At 44.3% G+C, this 15,765-nt stretch overlaps 1 protein-coding gene across 3 annotated transcripts in view; it reads right to left on the bottom strand.

The window, feature by feature from the left end:
- Positions 1-15,765, bottom strand: part of NTRK2 (neurotrophic receptor tyrosine kinase 2) — a 332,327-nt gene that overhangs the window by 50,456 nt on the left and 266,106 nt on the right. For all 3 annotated transcript variants that reach the window (XM_047097632.1, XM_047097611.1, XM_047097621.1), the window contains one exon: positions 12,921-13,155. In XM_047097632.1, coding sequence (XP_046953588.1) covers positions 12,921-13,155 — 235 coding nt within the window. The remainder of the gene's footprint in view (positions 1-12,920; positions 13,156-15,765) is intronic.

The raw sequence follows: 15,765 nt of genomic DNA, 5'->3' as shown, positions 1-15,765 counted from the left end.
ATAGTAATTAACATTTAGAGTCTTTCCCACTGCAAGTCCTAAAAATCCATTAATTATTGTAATACCATCTCCATCAGGAAAATAATGGGTCAAGTTTGAGAAAATTTTTAATAGCACCTATGCTATTTTTAAAGCTTGATAATTAAGATCTGTTATAATGTTACCACTTGAATCTTTGCATAGATGAGCCCATGTTATGCCCTCAGCTACTTTCTGAAAATGCTGCTGATTAGGACCAGTGCCAATTCTTAAACTTAGCTGCACATCAGACTTACCCAAAAAGCTTGCTAAAACTTAAAAAAAAAAAAAAAAAAAAGCAAACCAGTTTTCATCCCCCTCCTCCAAGATGCTGAATTGGTTTGTCTAAGGTGAGGTTCAATAATCAAGATTTTGACAAAAGCACTGTGAGATATTGAGGTGTGTGGTCAAGTTCAGGAGCCCAGAAGTGGGGAGCTCTTTAGTACCAGGTAAGATAATACTGCTAGGCCTCCATTAGCATGAAAAGAATTTGTCTTACAGTCAGACATCACAAATAACTGTGTGTTTAAAAATTCTCTTAGTGGAGCACAAATGAGGATGTGATTTGTCTGCAAAGTAGAACTTCTCAGCTCCTATGTCTGTACTAAGTTCTTATGACCAATAAAATGATCAGCAAGAGAGAGACGCTACCACAACTCTGCAGAGGGATCCATGCTATTATTTTTAAGGACTTCATGTGTGTCCAAGAATAGGTTAGGTGGCTGCAACAATCTCTGAGGGTTTATAGTTTTTCATATCTGGACAAATAGACCAAGCAGATATGGGAACTAATTACTGGAAGGCAGAATTTGTTTGTAATGTTTCTTTGTTTGTTTAGTGAGAGAGAGAAAAACAGCATTAATGGGGGAGGGGCACAGAGAGACAAGAAGGGAGAGAGAGAGAGAGAGAGAGAGAGAGAGAGAGAGAGAATCTCAAGCAGGCTCCACACTGTCAGCACAGAGCCCGACTCAAGGCTCCATCCTACGATTGTGAGATCATGACCTAAGCTGAAATCAAGAATTGGACACTCGACTGACTGAGCCATCCAGGTGCCCCTGGAGGACAGAATTCTAAGAAAGTTTTACAGAGTGTTGAGAGAGGAAGTCAAGTCATACTTGGATTTAGGAGTGATTTCTATCCTAAAGACCCATCATGATGGATAGCAGTTTTACTTCCACACTTCCAAGAAGAATACCATACCATCTTTCTTGGAACCTCCTTTTAGGCAGTTATAAACAGTAAGACCCTAGTAAGTGCCTCATACCATGTGAAACATTATGGAGGTCAAACTTAGAAGATAAGCATCCTGGCCAAGAATCACGTGTAATTGGATCACCTAGTCTTGGTTGTAACTGTGGTCACATGCAATAGTCTTTAAATTCCCACCCTACCCCACCTGCTATTCTTTCCTTAAGATCCAGGTCGATGGGGCGCCTGGGTGGCGCAGTTGGTTAAGCGTCCGACTTCAGCCAGGTCACGATCTCGCGGTGCGTGAGTTCGAGCCCCGCGTCAGGCTCTGGGCTGATGGCTCAGAGCCTGGAGCCTGTTTCTGATTCTGTGTCTCCCTCTCTCTCTGCCCCTCCCCCGTTCATGCTCTGTCTCTCTCTGTCCCAAAAATAAATAAACGTTGAAAAAAAAAATTTAAGATCCAGGTCAAATATGGATGTGAGGGCGATCTGGCTGCGACATCTGTCACCCCATTGATCGCCAGGGTTGATTCGGCTGATCTGGCTGGCTAGGCGGGTGTCCCCTTCCTCCCTCACCGCTCCATGTGCGTCCCTCCCGAAGCTGCGCGCTCGGTCGAAGAGGACGACCTTCCCCGATAGAGGAGGACCGTTCTTCGGTCAAGGGTATACGAGTAGCTGCGCTCCCCTGCTAGAACCTCCAAACAAGCTCTCAAGATCCAGGTCAAATCTTGCTTCCTCCAGAGAACTTTCTAGATTTCATTCCCACATTCCAATAAAAACCAATTTATCTCTACTCATAACATGTATCACACTATGAAGCATCAGAGTGATTCATTTATGTGTTTTCTCCTCAGGAGGCTTGTCATCTTCTTTAGGGAGCAGAACATGTCTCACTCAGTATCTACAAATTGAAGAGGCATTGCTGAGAGCAATATATATAGTACCAGCTTGGACTAATTCATTTCTCCATCCAAGGTGTTCTGTCCCTGACCATAGGACAAAGACCGTGGGAAAATGTAAACAGTGTGGAACATTATTAATATTTCAACCCACATATTTTTTCCCAAAGCCTCCTTGAACCAATTCACAATTTGATCCTAGGGAATCTCTCAGAGGTAACAGGAAAGCTAAGATAATTTCCTCTTGCTCAATTCTCACTGGAGATGGAGAAAATATACTCTCTTACTTAAGTAATAATCTTGTGTAGGCAGGAAAACTTTAACTGTAGAAGAAGTATTATGTAAATGCAAGTTATTTAATTAGAAAGGAAAACAAAAAACCTTTACAGGAAGTAGCTGTTCTAAAGAGGTGGGAGAACTTGTTTTCTTTGCTGCAGCTTATAAGTGGTTCACTAATAGATTTTTGGAATGACATATTCATCATCAAGAGAGATGGCAACTGTCTTCAACTGCTAGGCAAGATGGAGTAACAGAAAAGAGATTTACCTTCTCATGCGAAATAAGTAAAAAATGGCTTAAATTCAGATGAAACAATTATTTTCAAGACACTAGATAACAGACAGTGGAGGACAATGATCCGTGAGAGATGAGAAACAGATACGATGAATCTTATGATTGTTAAGCCTAATTTGTTGAAAGAGACAGAGGTGGGGAAAACCAGATGGAGCTCGGCCAGCTCCCTAAGTTCAGGAGTTGGGAGCTGGGAGTCTGGGGAGATCAAGGCAGCTAGAGTGGAAAGGACAGAATTCTGGAAAAGGGAGAGCTGTACACAGAAAGAACGCTGAAGATCTGCAGAAGGTGCCACTTGAGTATTCAGCTGAGCACTCAACAGTGCATGCATGTGCAGACACTATCAATGGCTGGGAAAGAATTCTTAGCCCAGGGGATCAGTGGAAGCCCAGTGCTCACAGAAGGTCAGAAACAGTGCTGATTCCCATGAAGACGGTGAAAACCTCATGATTCATGAGGACTTGGGTAGAGTGCCAGTAGATCTTTTCTCAGTAGCAAGGAATTATTAGCTCTAAAGTAAGCACTGGTCAGTCCTGCCTAATCTTAATAGCAACACACAAAGAAATCAAACTGTTTCAAGGCAATATAACCACATTCCAGAACAAAGCGCAAAAGTATTTATAGGAATGAAAAAATATCCAGTACCAAACAAGATAAAATTCACAATGTCTGGCATCCAATCTGAAATTACCAGGCATACAAAGGGAGTAGAAAAACATGACCCATCGTTAGGAGAGAAATCAACCAGTGGAAATTGATCCAGGACTGGCACACATGTTAACACTAGAAAAAGCATACTGAAACATTATTATAAATGTACTACATATGTTTAAAAAATTAACTAGAGGCATGGATGATATAAGAAAAGCCATACTGAACTTCTAGAAATGAAAACTATAATGCATGATAAGAAAAATACACTGTTTGGGAAGAATGGAAAAATAGATGTCGAAGAAGAAAAGATTATGGAACTTGAAGATACAGTAATAGAAAATATTGAAGATGAAACACACAAAGAAAAGAGAATCCAAAAACACAAAAGATTTCAGTGAATCATGAGACAGTTTTAAATGGCTTAATATGAGTCAAATTGGAGTCCCTAGGTCGTGAATAAGAGAAAGAGAAGAAATATTTGAACAAGTAATGGTCAAAAACTTTCCAAATTGATGGCAATTGTAAGGCTGCAAGTCCAAGTAATCCAAAGCAACCAAGCATAAGAAACATGAATGAAACTATATGAAGGCATGTTCTAATCAGATTTCTCAAGACCAGGAATAAAGAAATTATTTTAAAAGCAGCCAAAAAAAAAAGAAACATTGTACACAGAGGAAAAAAGATCTTCCACTGAGAAATTCCAGTAGTTTTATTTTTTAACAACGATTATGTGCCACTTCCATTTATTGTTCTCAACAACCTTTAAAGGCAGGAACTCATTGCAAATAAATACATAGAGGCCACAAGGGTGCATAGGGTGAGTATGACATGATTTTCTTTACTCTTCCCAAAGTCATTCACTTTTGCTTCCTTTCATTCTATAGCAGAATCCCAGTTTTGTTTAGGTCTTTTACTGAAATGTCACACATCTTTTGGTTCCTTCTTCCCTAGAGTAGACTCCCAGTTTTGTATAGGTTTTCAGTAACAAGCCATTGATTTCTGCAAACCTGTTCAGCACTTAGTCTTTTTTTAAAGTTTATTTATTTTGAGAGGGAGAGAGAGGGAGAGAGAGCAGGAGGGGCAGAGAGAGATGGAGAGAAAACACCAAGCAGGCCCAGCACTATCAGCACAGAGCCAGATGCGGGGCTCGAACTCATGAACTGTGAGATCATTGACCTGAGCCAAAACCAAGAATTGGACGCTTAACTGACTGAGCTACCCAGGTGCCCCATTTTTTGTTCAGCCCTTAGTCTTGCCCCACCTGTGACCAATGAGGTCACCATGAGGAGGCATCTGTGGAGGGGATGTTCTGGGAAAGACTTACTTTCTGATGAGAAGAATGTACACAAGAAGAAATTATCTGCTCCCTGAAGCCGCTCCGCCCCCATTCTCCCCTAATTGAAGTTTTGATGTGCTTGGAGTAGCTGCCACCACCTTGCAGCCATGAGGAAAAGACCAAGGAAACAGCAAGTGCCAACCCCCAGCCCTGGCACTGGGTGGCCTGTGAATCAATCAGAAGCTGCCCACATATGAACTTCTTGTCATGCTAACGAAGACAACTCCCTATCTGCTTCGGCCACTGCTAGTAGCATATTGCTACCTTCCGCTAAATTCATTCTTCACTGATAGAAACATAAGATTAGAAAAGAGAAATCAGATTTGACTCCCTGCCTTGAGGACCTCAGTCCAATTTTCTTTCCTTTATACCCCAGCTAACTCTTCGTCACCAGCTTTTTAAGGGGTTCTGGTGTGAGTAATGAAAAACGTGGAATGTCACCGGCGTTAACAGCTGAAGCCTGACTGCTTCAAAAAAGGGGGAGAAAGTACCTGCTGAAGATGCCTCTCAGCACTTTGAGGAATAAGAATCCAGCTGGCGCTTCCGGGCCAATGAGCTATGGCCTCCCTTCATTCCCACAGCACCTGACAGCGTATTTAATTTCTGCAGGTAACACTTCCATGCAAAAGTGGACAGGCTAGTGACCCCAGGGATAAAGGACTCAGGAGACTAAAAAAAAAACACAAGGGAGATTTATTCCACATCCTGCTAACAGTCTTCACCAGTCTTCACTGGGAAATGAATGGGACCAGGGACCTGGACAAAAAATTTGCAGGCCAGTTCTTCTATGCTGGCCTTGGCCACTTTCCATACCCCTTCTTCAAAGGTCACATGGCATAGTGACACATTAAAGGCTCTGAGGAGACCTGAAGCATGGAAAATGATTACTTATCTCAGTGATTACGGATCTCTTTTCCTTGCGAACACCACTGACAGCTCACGGGCCCAGTTTGAGAGATGCTGCTCTACTCTAGGAGTAGGGATTTGGGGATCTGTTGGGCAGATCTATTTTCATAAGCTGACAAAATGCAATCTGACATGTTTCTTTCTGGCATAAAAACTCTCAGTGGCTCCCTGCTGCCAAAAGGACCAAGTCCAAAGTCTTTGGCATGGCAAACAGGTCGCCGCGAAATCTGATAATAGTCTCAATAGCCTACTTTGTTAGCCTGCCTGCAAAGATTGCATGCAAAAGAGCCCCCATTCCCTGGCCACACACCATGGTGTTTACACTGCCATCTCCTTCCATTGCTCCCTCCCATGCCAACGATGTCTCCCTCCCCACCTGGCGTGGGTCCTCTTGCCAGAAGAACAATTTGGGGTTCATATTTTATATGCTAGCTCAAACGTCACACCTCTGTGAGCCCTACTCTGATTCCCAAAGTAGGCTGGTGGCTTCCTCTTTAGTGTACTTGTCTCTTTTACAGCATTTATCACAATATCACGGGTCTGAGATCTCTTCCGAGTCACAACCCATGTGTCTTTTTTATCTGGATGCCTTTACTATCTAGTAAAGTATCTAGCACATAGTAGCTGCTTCATACATGTGTGTCGAACAAATGAATGAATGAATGAATGAATGAAATGACACCCACCCTCTTGCAACACCAAACCATATGTAACAGGCTCTTAGGAAGGCTTGAATACAAATTAAGCCAATTTAGAATCTTGAGATAATTTATGCAAATCTAGTTTAATATAGAATTAGTCTGAACTCAATGTTCTGATTTCTCCCCGGCAGACAGGTTCCTCTGAACTGTGCTCTCTCTGAGTGTGGTGCAAAGCATAAATTGAAGATGATTTCATAAAATAAACAAGCTCTTAAGTTTCTGGGGCCACTTTAATCAAAAGACGTTAAATGGCAAGGTCTACAAGTGGTCCTGTGGAAGTTGAGTGATTGTGTATCATGTATTAAGGGGGAAATTAAGGAAATGATGTATGCAAAAAAGAGTTAATGACATTCCTCTATCGGGAAGGGACTGTATTGCCTCTTAAAATGAACAATGTGCCTGGTTTCAAACATTCTAGGTGGAGTATACCACAGGAGATTTTTCTTTTCTTTCTTTTCTTTTCTTATCCTTTTTCTTTTTTCTCTTTCCTTTCTTCCTTCCGTTCTTTCTTTCTTTCTTTCTTTCCTTCTTTCTTTTACTATAGTGTAAGAGCAAATAAGTTTTAGCTCTGGGATCTCTACTGAAAAGAAAATGGTCTGAGATAAGGGCATGCCTCTCTCCCTACTTTTACTTCCTGAAGCCAGGGCTCCCAGCCTCAGGGCCAGGCCCATCTGCAAATCTGAGTATCTTCTTTATTCTACAAGGCTAAAAAGTCACACTCATAAAGGCATTTCCTGATTCATGTCCTGTTCAACAATCATGCATTGGCCACCTAGTATGTGCCCTACCCAGTGGCGGTCTCTATGGTTACAAAGATGTGTAAGACTTGTCCTCTTCCTGCTCCCATGTTAGTGAGAAGACACATATATGCACAAATTTCCATGATGCAATGTGCTTATGCTGTGATATTTATTTATATATTGGTGAGAATGCATTTATTAGTGAGATACATTTTTTAAAAACTTGAGTGTAGTTGACACATGTTTTGGGTGTATGTAGCATAATGTATAAACGTCACATCACTATGCTGTAATGCTTATTTATATGAAGTGTGGAGGTACTATGGATTTCTGAGTGATTATTCTGCTTGGAGGAAATCAGGGAGGAGGGGAAACAGGAATTGTGTCTTAAGAATTAGCAGGTGGGGGAGTGCCTGGGTAGCTCAGTCGGTTAAGCGTCTGACTTTGGCTCAGGTCATGAGCTCACGGTTGGTGAGTTCAAGCCCCGTGTTGGGCTCTGTGCTGACAGTTTGGAGCTTGGAGCCTGTTTCGGATTCTGTGTCTCCCTCTCTCTCCTTCTGCCACTCCCCAGCTTGCACTCTGTCTTTGTCTCTCTCAAAAATAAAAAATAAATAAATAAAAGAAAAGAAAAGAATTAGCAGATGGGGTGCCCAGGTGGCTCAGTTGATTAAGCGTCTGACTCTTGATTTCATCTCAGGTCATGATCTCATGGTTCCTAAGATCGAGCCCTGCATGGAGCTCTGCCCTGACAGCACCCACCCTGCTTGGAATTCTCTCTCTCCTCTCCTTTCTGCTCCTCCCCTGCTCACATGTTCTCTCTCTCTCTTAAAATAAATAAACATTAAAAAGATAAAAAGAATTAGCAGGCATTCACCAGGGAGATTCAGTGCTGTTCTCCATAAAGGGAATGATGTTGGTATTTTACACAATAAACCACTAAGCACATTTGTGGAATGAATCAAGATTGATCAATCAATCTATCAATCTATCAATTGATCTTTCTAGAAACACTCATATTGCACAACAAAATTCCTTAAAAACTAAACACATTCTTCTCAATACCAAGGTATGAAAGTTAACGCTTGATTATTTCTTATGTGTTTCTCTGGTTCTTAAGTTATGTAAACCTTCCCCTAGCCTCTGTGGTTCAGGACTTTATTTTCCAGTTGGTACTGACGTTCAAATCAGTTCTTCTAGCTACTTGTTACATCTTCTGATTTTGGTACAATCCATCTTCTTTTCTTTCTGCAGTTAATAAATTGGTATTGAACACCTAAAGATGATTTCTTAGACGTTGTTGCTGGTATCACTTTAATACTTTAGGATTCTGACCATGGCCTTGCTTAGCCCATATATACTCACTTGCCTTTTTAAACGTCCACCATAAATTAACTTGCTGATTCTGCTTCCTTCTTTTTTCTCCTTAAGTGGAAGGTGAATTAAAGGATGGTCTCTCTTACCACCTCAACATAAAACTAAACCCCAAAGGGGAACAGGATTTCAAAGTTAGGATTTCAGATCTTCAGGGCTCTCTCCTCACCAACAGATCACATTCATTTTAAGCATACATTGGACCCAAAGAGTGAAAATCACCAAGGTGCACTTCAGGAAAATTTCAGTGGATCCACTGTGGCTCAGCAATGACCAAGAGGAGTGAGCTCCTCGGTTTCCAAAAGGCAGAATGTGGCAGAAATCTGGTTCAGATGTTTCCTAAATGCTAGGTTTTGCCAGTGAAGGGAAGGAATAAAAACCAAATAAAAGACTGGTACTGCAGAGCTGCTAATGAAAACAATTCAGAGGACATAAATGCTAGAGTAATTTTGAACTCGCCATATCAGGCTGGTTTCAATGCAAATGTACTGTTCCGATTTCTCCCTTCCTCGGGAGGATATAATTAGCTCAGCTGAAACAGGGTGGAAGCCTTGAGGCAGCCGTTTCCTGGGGCAGCCAGCTCCCCCATGATGGAGGAACAGCTGCCACATGCCTCTCCTGCCACGGATTGCACGGAGCTGTGGCCACCCCACCAGGTTGCTCATAAGCCACCACGAGCAGAAGGCTCAGGTTGCCAGGGGGATTGGCTCTTGCTTAAAGATAAGGGACATGTTGCTCCTCAACCTAGTTGACTCCAGGACTAATCACCATTCTTCCAGAGAAGATAGCTGTGGCAGACACAAAAATCCTTCCCTGCTGTTGTGGCGGAAGAGATTCTTAACATTGGTGATGACGGCCCCCACCAGCTACGGCAGTTCCTCCCCTTGGGGTCTGATGCAGGCTCTTGGAGAGGATAGGAAATAAATAATGAAGAGAAACACACTTCAAGTGCTGGCCCAGGAGAAACCCAAACTCTAAAGAAAGCACATTCCCCAGCTACAATGACAAGGAGGATGAAATCACACCATGTTGGGAAGGGGATAAATGCAGGGCTTAGAGATGATCCAACTGGTGGAAAGCAAGAGTGCTCTGGGAAATAGCCATTGCAAGATGGCGCTGGAGTTCACCTGCAGAAACAGCAACAGCTTCTTCTTGTCCATTTGGCAGACTCAACAGAACGGAACCCACTGATTTGCTTTTGATAGTTTAATAAGCAAAAACATTCTACAAATGAGTTCTAGGATGATAAATACTTTCATGGAACCAAAAGGTGAACAAGAATTTGTTTTCTTACTATCAAAATTGTCAGGTCTTACATCCATCATCCACTTTCTTACCCCCTTCTGCCCACCCCCACCTATAGCAAAGGCCAATGTAAGGCTGGTTCTTCTTCCTCATCTGAAGGATGAACAGGCAAATGGACATACAGATCCTGCAGCCACCACTGAGTACTGATCATGATGGGAACGGGGTGGGGGGGTGGGGTTAAGGAAATGTGACATCTGAAGCACATTTGCTAACGACTAGGATAGTTCCAAGAACATTCAACAAATAACGAGACTGGGAATCGTAATCTCCTCTAAGGAATTCAGAAAAAAGTACTTCGGGAAAATGTCTCCTAAGTGGTGAATTTTCTTTTAAACAAACGTTAACAAAATAAGATAGGTGACAAACAACAATACTTTTATAATGCGTACATAATCCAGACTAACTTCTTACGTTCATAATAATGGTCACTATTTTACTAGTATTTTCCTTTTCGGGTTGTTTTTTTTAAAGAGATGAGATATAATTTATGTACCATAATCTTTACCTTTCTAAAGTACACAATTCAGTATGTTTATAAATATACTAGATAACCACCACCACTATGCACTCCTAGAACATTTTCATCACTGCAAAAAGAAACTCCACATCCAGAAGAAGTCACTCCTCATTCTCTATTCTCCCAGCTATTGGCAACCACTGATCTACTTTTTGTCTCTATGGATGGGCCTCTTTTGGGCATTTCATATAATGGAGTCACATATGTGACCTTTTGAGTCTGGCTTCCTAATTTACCATAATGGTTGCATTAAGGTTCATCTGTGTTATAGCATGATCAGTACTTCATTCCTTCTTCTTGGCCAATAATATCCCGTTGTATGGATCACCACGTCTCGCTTAGCCATTTATCAGTTGATGGGCACTTCGGTTGTTCCCACTTTTTACCTATTATGGACAATGCTGTTATGAACATTTATGTACCTGTTTTTGTGTGAACGTATGATTTCAGCTCTCTTAGGGACATACCTAGGGGTGGAATTGCTGAGTGACACCATGAGTCTGTGTCGAACGTTTTGAGAAGCTGCCAAACCATTTGCCCAGGCAGCTGCACCACTTTGCATCCCTACCAGCAGTACGAGGGCTCTGATTTCTCCACATTCCTGTTAACACTTGTTATTGTCTGCCTTTATTACAGCCATCCTGGTGAGTGTGAAATGGTATCTCACTGGGGCTCTGATTTACATTTCCCCAATGACTAATGATGTTGAGCATCTTTTCATGTGCTTATCGGCCATTTGTGTATCTCCTTTGGAGATGCCTCTCTTAAAAAGTTTGCCAATTTTTTAAATTGGGGGCTTTATATTCTTACTACTGAGCGTTTCTATATTCTTCCTCTGATTTCTTTTTTCTAGAGGTTGTAGAAGGGGACAATGGACTCCACCTGGCCCCGTCCTGGCTTTGGGAATGAAGCATGATTTTATCCATTTGGACCAGGATAAAGTTGAAAAACATTTATTGAGTACTTATTTTGTGCCAAGCATTCTAAGACCTTTATTGACTTACCGCTAAAGAGAAAGCTGTTGCTTGGGCCACATGCTTTTCCCTTCGATGCTCAATCAGATCATTAAAGCTTTTCTTTAGGGAAGCACTCATGTGGTTCTTCATCTCTTGAGACCAAGAGATGTCCCCTACCCCTCCTCTCACCAAAGGAGCAGAGCTAGCAGTGGAGATGCATCCATTGGCAGGTAATATCTCCTGCCAAAGTTTAGATAGCTAGAACAGACTAGTCATCCCTAGACTCAGAACAGGTGCTTTGAAGCTCCATTTTAAACATCTGAAGTTAAGACCATGCTCACGTTTCCTACAAATACACCCAAGAGACTCCTTTTCAATTTGGTTCCCACTCTTCCTTTGCCCCACAGGCTGTGGGCAATGCTTCCCAAGGTGACCAAAGGAGGAAACCCCACAAAACAATCTACAGAGGAATATGCAGGAGAGCAATGGATTCATTTTCTTAGACTACTTGTAGTGATGTTGGCTTAGCTAAAATGCAGAGGCATGAGAAGTGAGTAAGGCTGTAGAGAGGGGCACAGGAAACAAACAGACAAGGCTCCTCAAAAGTAAATCATGAAGGGATGAACAAAGGCAAGGAGAGGCATTCTCTCTACCAGTCCTACCTTATTATGAAAGCTAGCTGAGTTCTGTGTTTTACCTTCTTAGGCTCTGTACACACACCACATTTATTCCTCTTCCTTCCTATTCTCTTTCTCTGCCCTTGAAAATCAGGTAAAACCACAAGAGAAGCAAATTGAGGGTTTGACGTGGTAGAACACCACTTCAAACCTTCACTTTCATTATCATGACTTCAAGGTTTCCAGAAATGTCCTTTTCCTCTCCTACCAAGATCCAAATCCACCTTGCCAAGGGGGCCAATTCCAGGTGATCAGGGGATTTGAGTTGTTGTCTATAACTCTAGCCCCCAGTGCTTCTGGTGCTGGAACCCCAGCCAGGGGTGGCACTATTCAGTAGGAGGCAGAACAGAACCTCTTCCATCTCACCGAGAAGGCCACCAGCTAACCCACTTTCCACCAAGATGGCTCTGGGTGGTAACTTCCAAGGTCTACCATGCTATTATTTATGTAAACAAGTTCATCTTCAGCCACACCTCAAACAGAGGCTCCAGGAGTAATTTCACGGAATCAAACCCAAACCTCAAAACCCTTTAACCTCATGCCAACCAGGAATTCTCCCAAGCCCTGGGGCTCCCCTGGAGGAACCATTCATGGTGAGGGCTTTTCTCTTGGAGATACCACACACCACTCTGGAGAGCCACGGAAGCCACAGGATGGGTTTTATTGGCTGAGTTGTGTTTCCTCCAAATTTGAACCCCCAGTGCCTCAGCATATAGCTGTATTTGAGACAGGGTCTTCGAAGAGGTGATTAAGTGAAAATGAGGCTGTGGGCGGGGCCTTCATCTAATCTGATGGTGTCCTTAGAAGATGAGGAACTTTAGACACAGAGAGAGACACCAGGGATGAGCACGCAGCAAAAAGACCATACGAGGATGCCGAGAAAGGCACTGTCTGTAAGCCAAGGGTCAAAGCAACCTTGTCTTCACCTTGATCTTGGACTTTTAGGCTTTAGAGAAAATAAACGTCTGTTGTTTAAGCCCCTTGTCTCTGGTATTGTGTTACAGCAGCCCCAGCAAATGAATACAAGGGCCTCCCAGGGAAAGAGGGCCCTGGGGGCTCCCGGTGGGCACAGCCACTCACCCTGTAGTAGTCAGTGCTGTACACGTCCCGGGACATCCCGAAGTCCCCGATTTTCACCAGGAGGTTCTCACCGACCAGGCAGTTCCGGGTGGCCAGATCTCGGTGCACAAAGTGTTGGGACGCCAGGTAGACCATGCCCGCTGCTATCTGCTGGGCGATGTGCAGCATCTGGGACTGCGTCAGCTCTGTCGGCGGGTTGCCTTCGGCCATCAGCACAGCGTCAGGCCCGTGGGCCCTGTGGAGGAAATGGAAGGTGTTGCTGGAGCCCCAGCTTTTTCCTCCGGGGGCCCTTTGCTCCCATCAGCTGCTGGGGCTCAAGGGCTGCCTGACTTAGCTAAAGAGGGGGGAAGGATGCTTCACCCACAGGTATACCCCTAAAGCCTTGAGAGCACCCAGGCTTCATTTCCCAGGGCATCTAGAATTCCCAGGGCCGTGTGGACCTGAATGGTACCCTCCTCAACACACACACAGAGGTGTACATTTTAGGGGCTCCAGAGCTGGGCTGGGGCCAGGCACTGGCCAGAGCCCCTGACCCTGAGAAGCAATGGAGAAAGAACATAAGGGGAGAGTTTGGCTCTCTTGAAGCGATGGGTCATCGTGCCTTAGTGGGAACCCCAGCCCTCCCCTCTCAGCTATATGCTTCGGCCGAGTGCCCCCGACCCGGGCCAATGCCTCCAGAGTGACCCCACCAGGGCCAGAGCTCTGCAGCAGCGGGGTGGGGGGTGGGGGGTATGGTTTTCAAGCTGCCCTCTCTCCTTCAAGCCCAGCTGAGCAGAATATCAGGGCACCCTCAGACATCATTCCCCGTGACAAATCCCATCTCCTCCTGCCCACCCCTCCCCCCACCTCCGGCTCGGCATGTGCACTGGCCACCACATGGAGAGCTTTTTGAACCACAATACATTGATTCTTTTACTGGGCTGAGTTTTATCCTTTCCACTATGGGGGGGGGGAGGGTGTAGAGGGAGTATGGTATTTTATATCTTATTTTTCTTAAATAGTTTTTTTTTTTAAGATTATTTACTTAGAGAGAGAGAGAGAGAGAAAGAGAGTACAAGCAGGGAAGGGGCAGAGAGAGAGGGAGACAGAGAGAATCCCAAGAAGGCTCCACACTGTCAGCGCAGAGCCTGATGCAGGGCTCAATCCCACAAACCGTGAGGTCATGACCTGAACGGAAATTAAGAATCAGATGCTTAATGGACTGAGCCACCCAGGCACCCATATCTTCTTTTTCTTCTGTCTTATGCACTTGGCCTTTTCCCAGCTGTGTGATGACTTAAGGTATCTAAACACTGGCATGTGCTTTCGGGAGGGGGGGTGTCCCACAGTGAGGATGTGCCCTCAGCCCTGGCAGTCCCCACTCTGGAATCCTGCCAAGACCAGTGTTGCTGCCCCCGATGGCTCTGTAGAGCAAAGAGTAAAGGGTCCCTTTCTTCTAGAAGCTTCTGTGGAGGGGTCAAAGGGGTTCTCCCTCCCAGAGGCAAATAAGGGAGAAGATTTCCTTCAGGACAGTTGGAAGCACTCAAAATAAATATAGATTTTAAATGGATTTTAAAGTGGACGACCCCACCTGCAGTGTTCCAGAACCATATAAGAATTTGCAAATAAAAGAGGCTGAATGATCCCAGAACTCTCTGCTCCTTCTGTCTCTTCGTACCACCCAGACCTACCTCAGTCAGATGGTCTCAAACTGCGGGTGGAAGTGCCTCCTTCCTGGCTCCAGCCCATAGTGATTCCCCTTTTCTGGATTTCCAAATCTCTTACTCTCGTATTCCCTTAGAACAAGCATTGGAGGGGCACCTGGGTGGCTCAGTCGGTTAAGCGCCCGACTTCGGCTCAGGTCACGATCTCACGGTTGGTGAGTTTGAGCCCTGTGTCGGGCCCTGTGTTGACAGCTCGGAGCCTGGAACTTGCTTCGGATTCTGTGTCTCCCTGTCTCTCTGCTCCTCCCCCGCTCACTCTCTGTCTCTGTCTCTGTCTCTTTCTTTCTGCCTCTTAAAAATAAACATTAAAAAAAAAAAAAAAGAACAAGCACTGGACAAGGAGGAGGGGAGTTTCCCAGCACCAGGATCTAGGGAAGCTTTGAACTTGTCCAGTCTGTAATTTCCATCAGTCAAACATACAGATATTAGGCTGGGTGATCCTGTAGGTCCCTTGTGTCTCTAAATATCTGTGTTGAACCATTCCCAGGGAGGGGCTTCCTGTTTTTGTGAAAGGAGGTTCTGGTGCCTGTCACCTCCACTCAGACCCAGCCCCTAGTGCATCCCCGTTGTAGCACTGAGGAGCAGTGTGGGGAAATGTCCTGGGGCTCTGTTCAGCTCAAAATCTCTGGGCAAGGCTCAGGGTATCCAAACGGAATTTGAATCCCATCCTAGCACACTAGCTGTGACCTCACGTGACCTGCAGAACCGCTCTGGACCGTCTTCTCATTCTGTAAAGAGGGGGTACCCACTGCACCCTCCTGAGCTCACTAATACGAGCAATAACTGAGAGCTTGCTTGGGCTTTCGTGCAAAGCCAGCACTAAAGATCGCTCCAATGTTGTTCTTCCCAGCACCCAAGGGGGCCGGGGAAAGAGGGGAAAGTGGGAATGTTGTCTCTTATTACAGGAGACAAAGCCCTGACTGTGACTTCAATACCAGCAGAGAGACCTAGAAGAACACACAAACTATGAGAAATCCTGAAATATCCCGAGAATCTAGGCCAGGATGGAATCTCCTCCATGGATCTAAATCAAAGAGTGAAATAACGTTGCCGATTTGCCAGGAATCTAGACCCTTCTAAGAATCTATCAGTTGCAAAGTCTCCAGAGAAGACAGAGGCCAGTGCCATAGGCCACTTGTGCA

Source organism: Lynx rufus, unplaced genomic scaffold (assembly GCF_022079265.1).
Source record: "Lynx rufus isolate CCGP_SWC_20201006 ecotype Redwood Valley unplaced genomic scaffold, mLynRuf1.p SCAF_10, whole genome shotgun sequence".
Classification (NCBI taxonomy): Eukaryota; Metazoa; Chordata; class Mammalia; order Carnivora; family Felidae; genus Lynx; species Lynx rufus.
The sequence above is the reverse complement of the archived record's forward strand: the minus strand, read 5'-3'. Positions and strand labels throughout refer to the sequence as shown.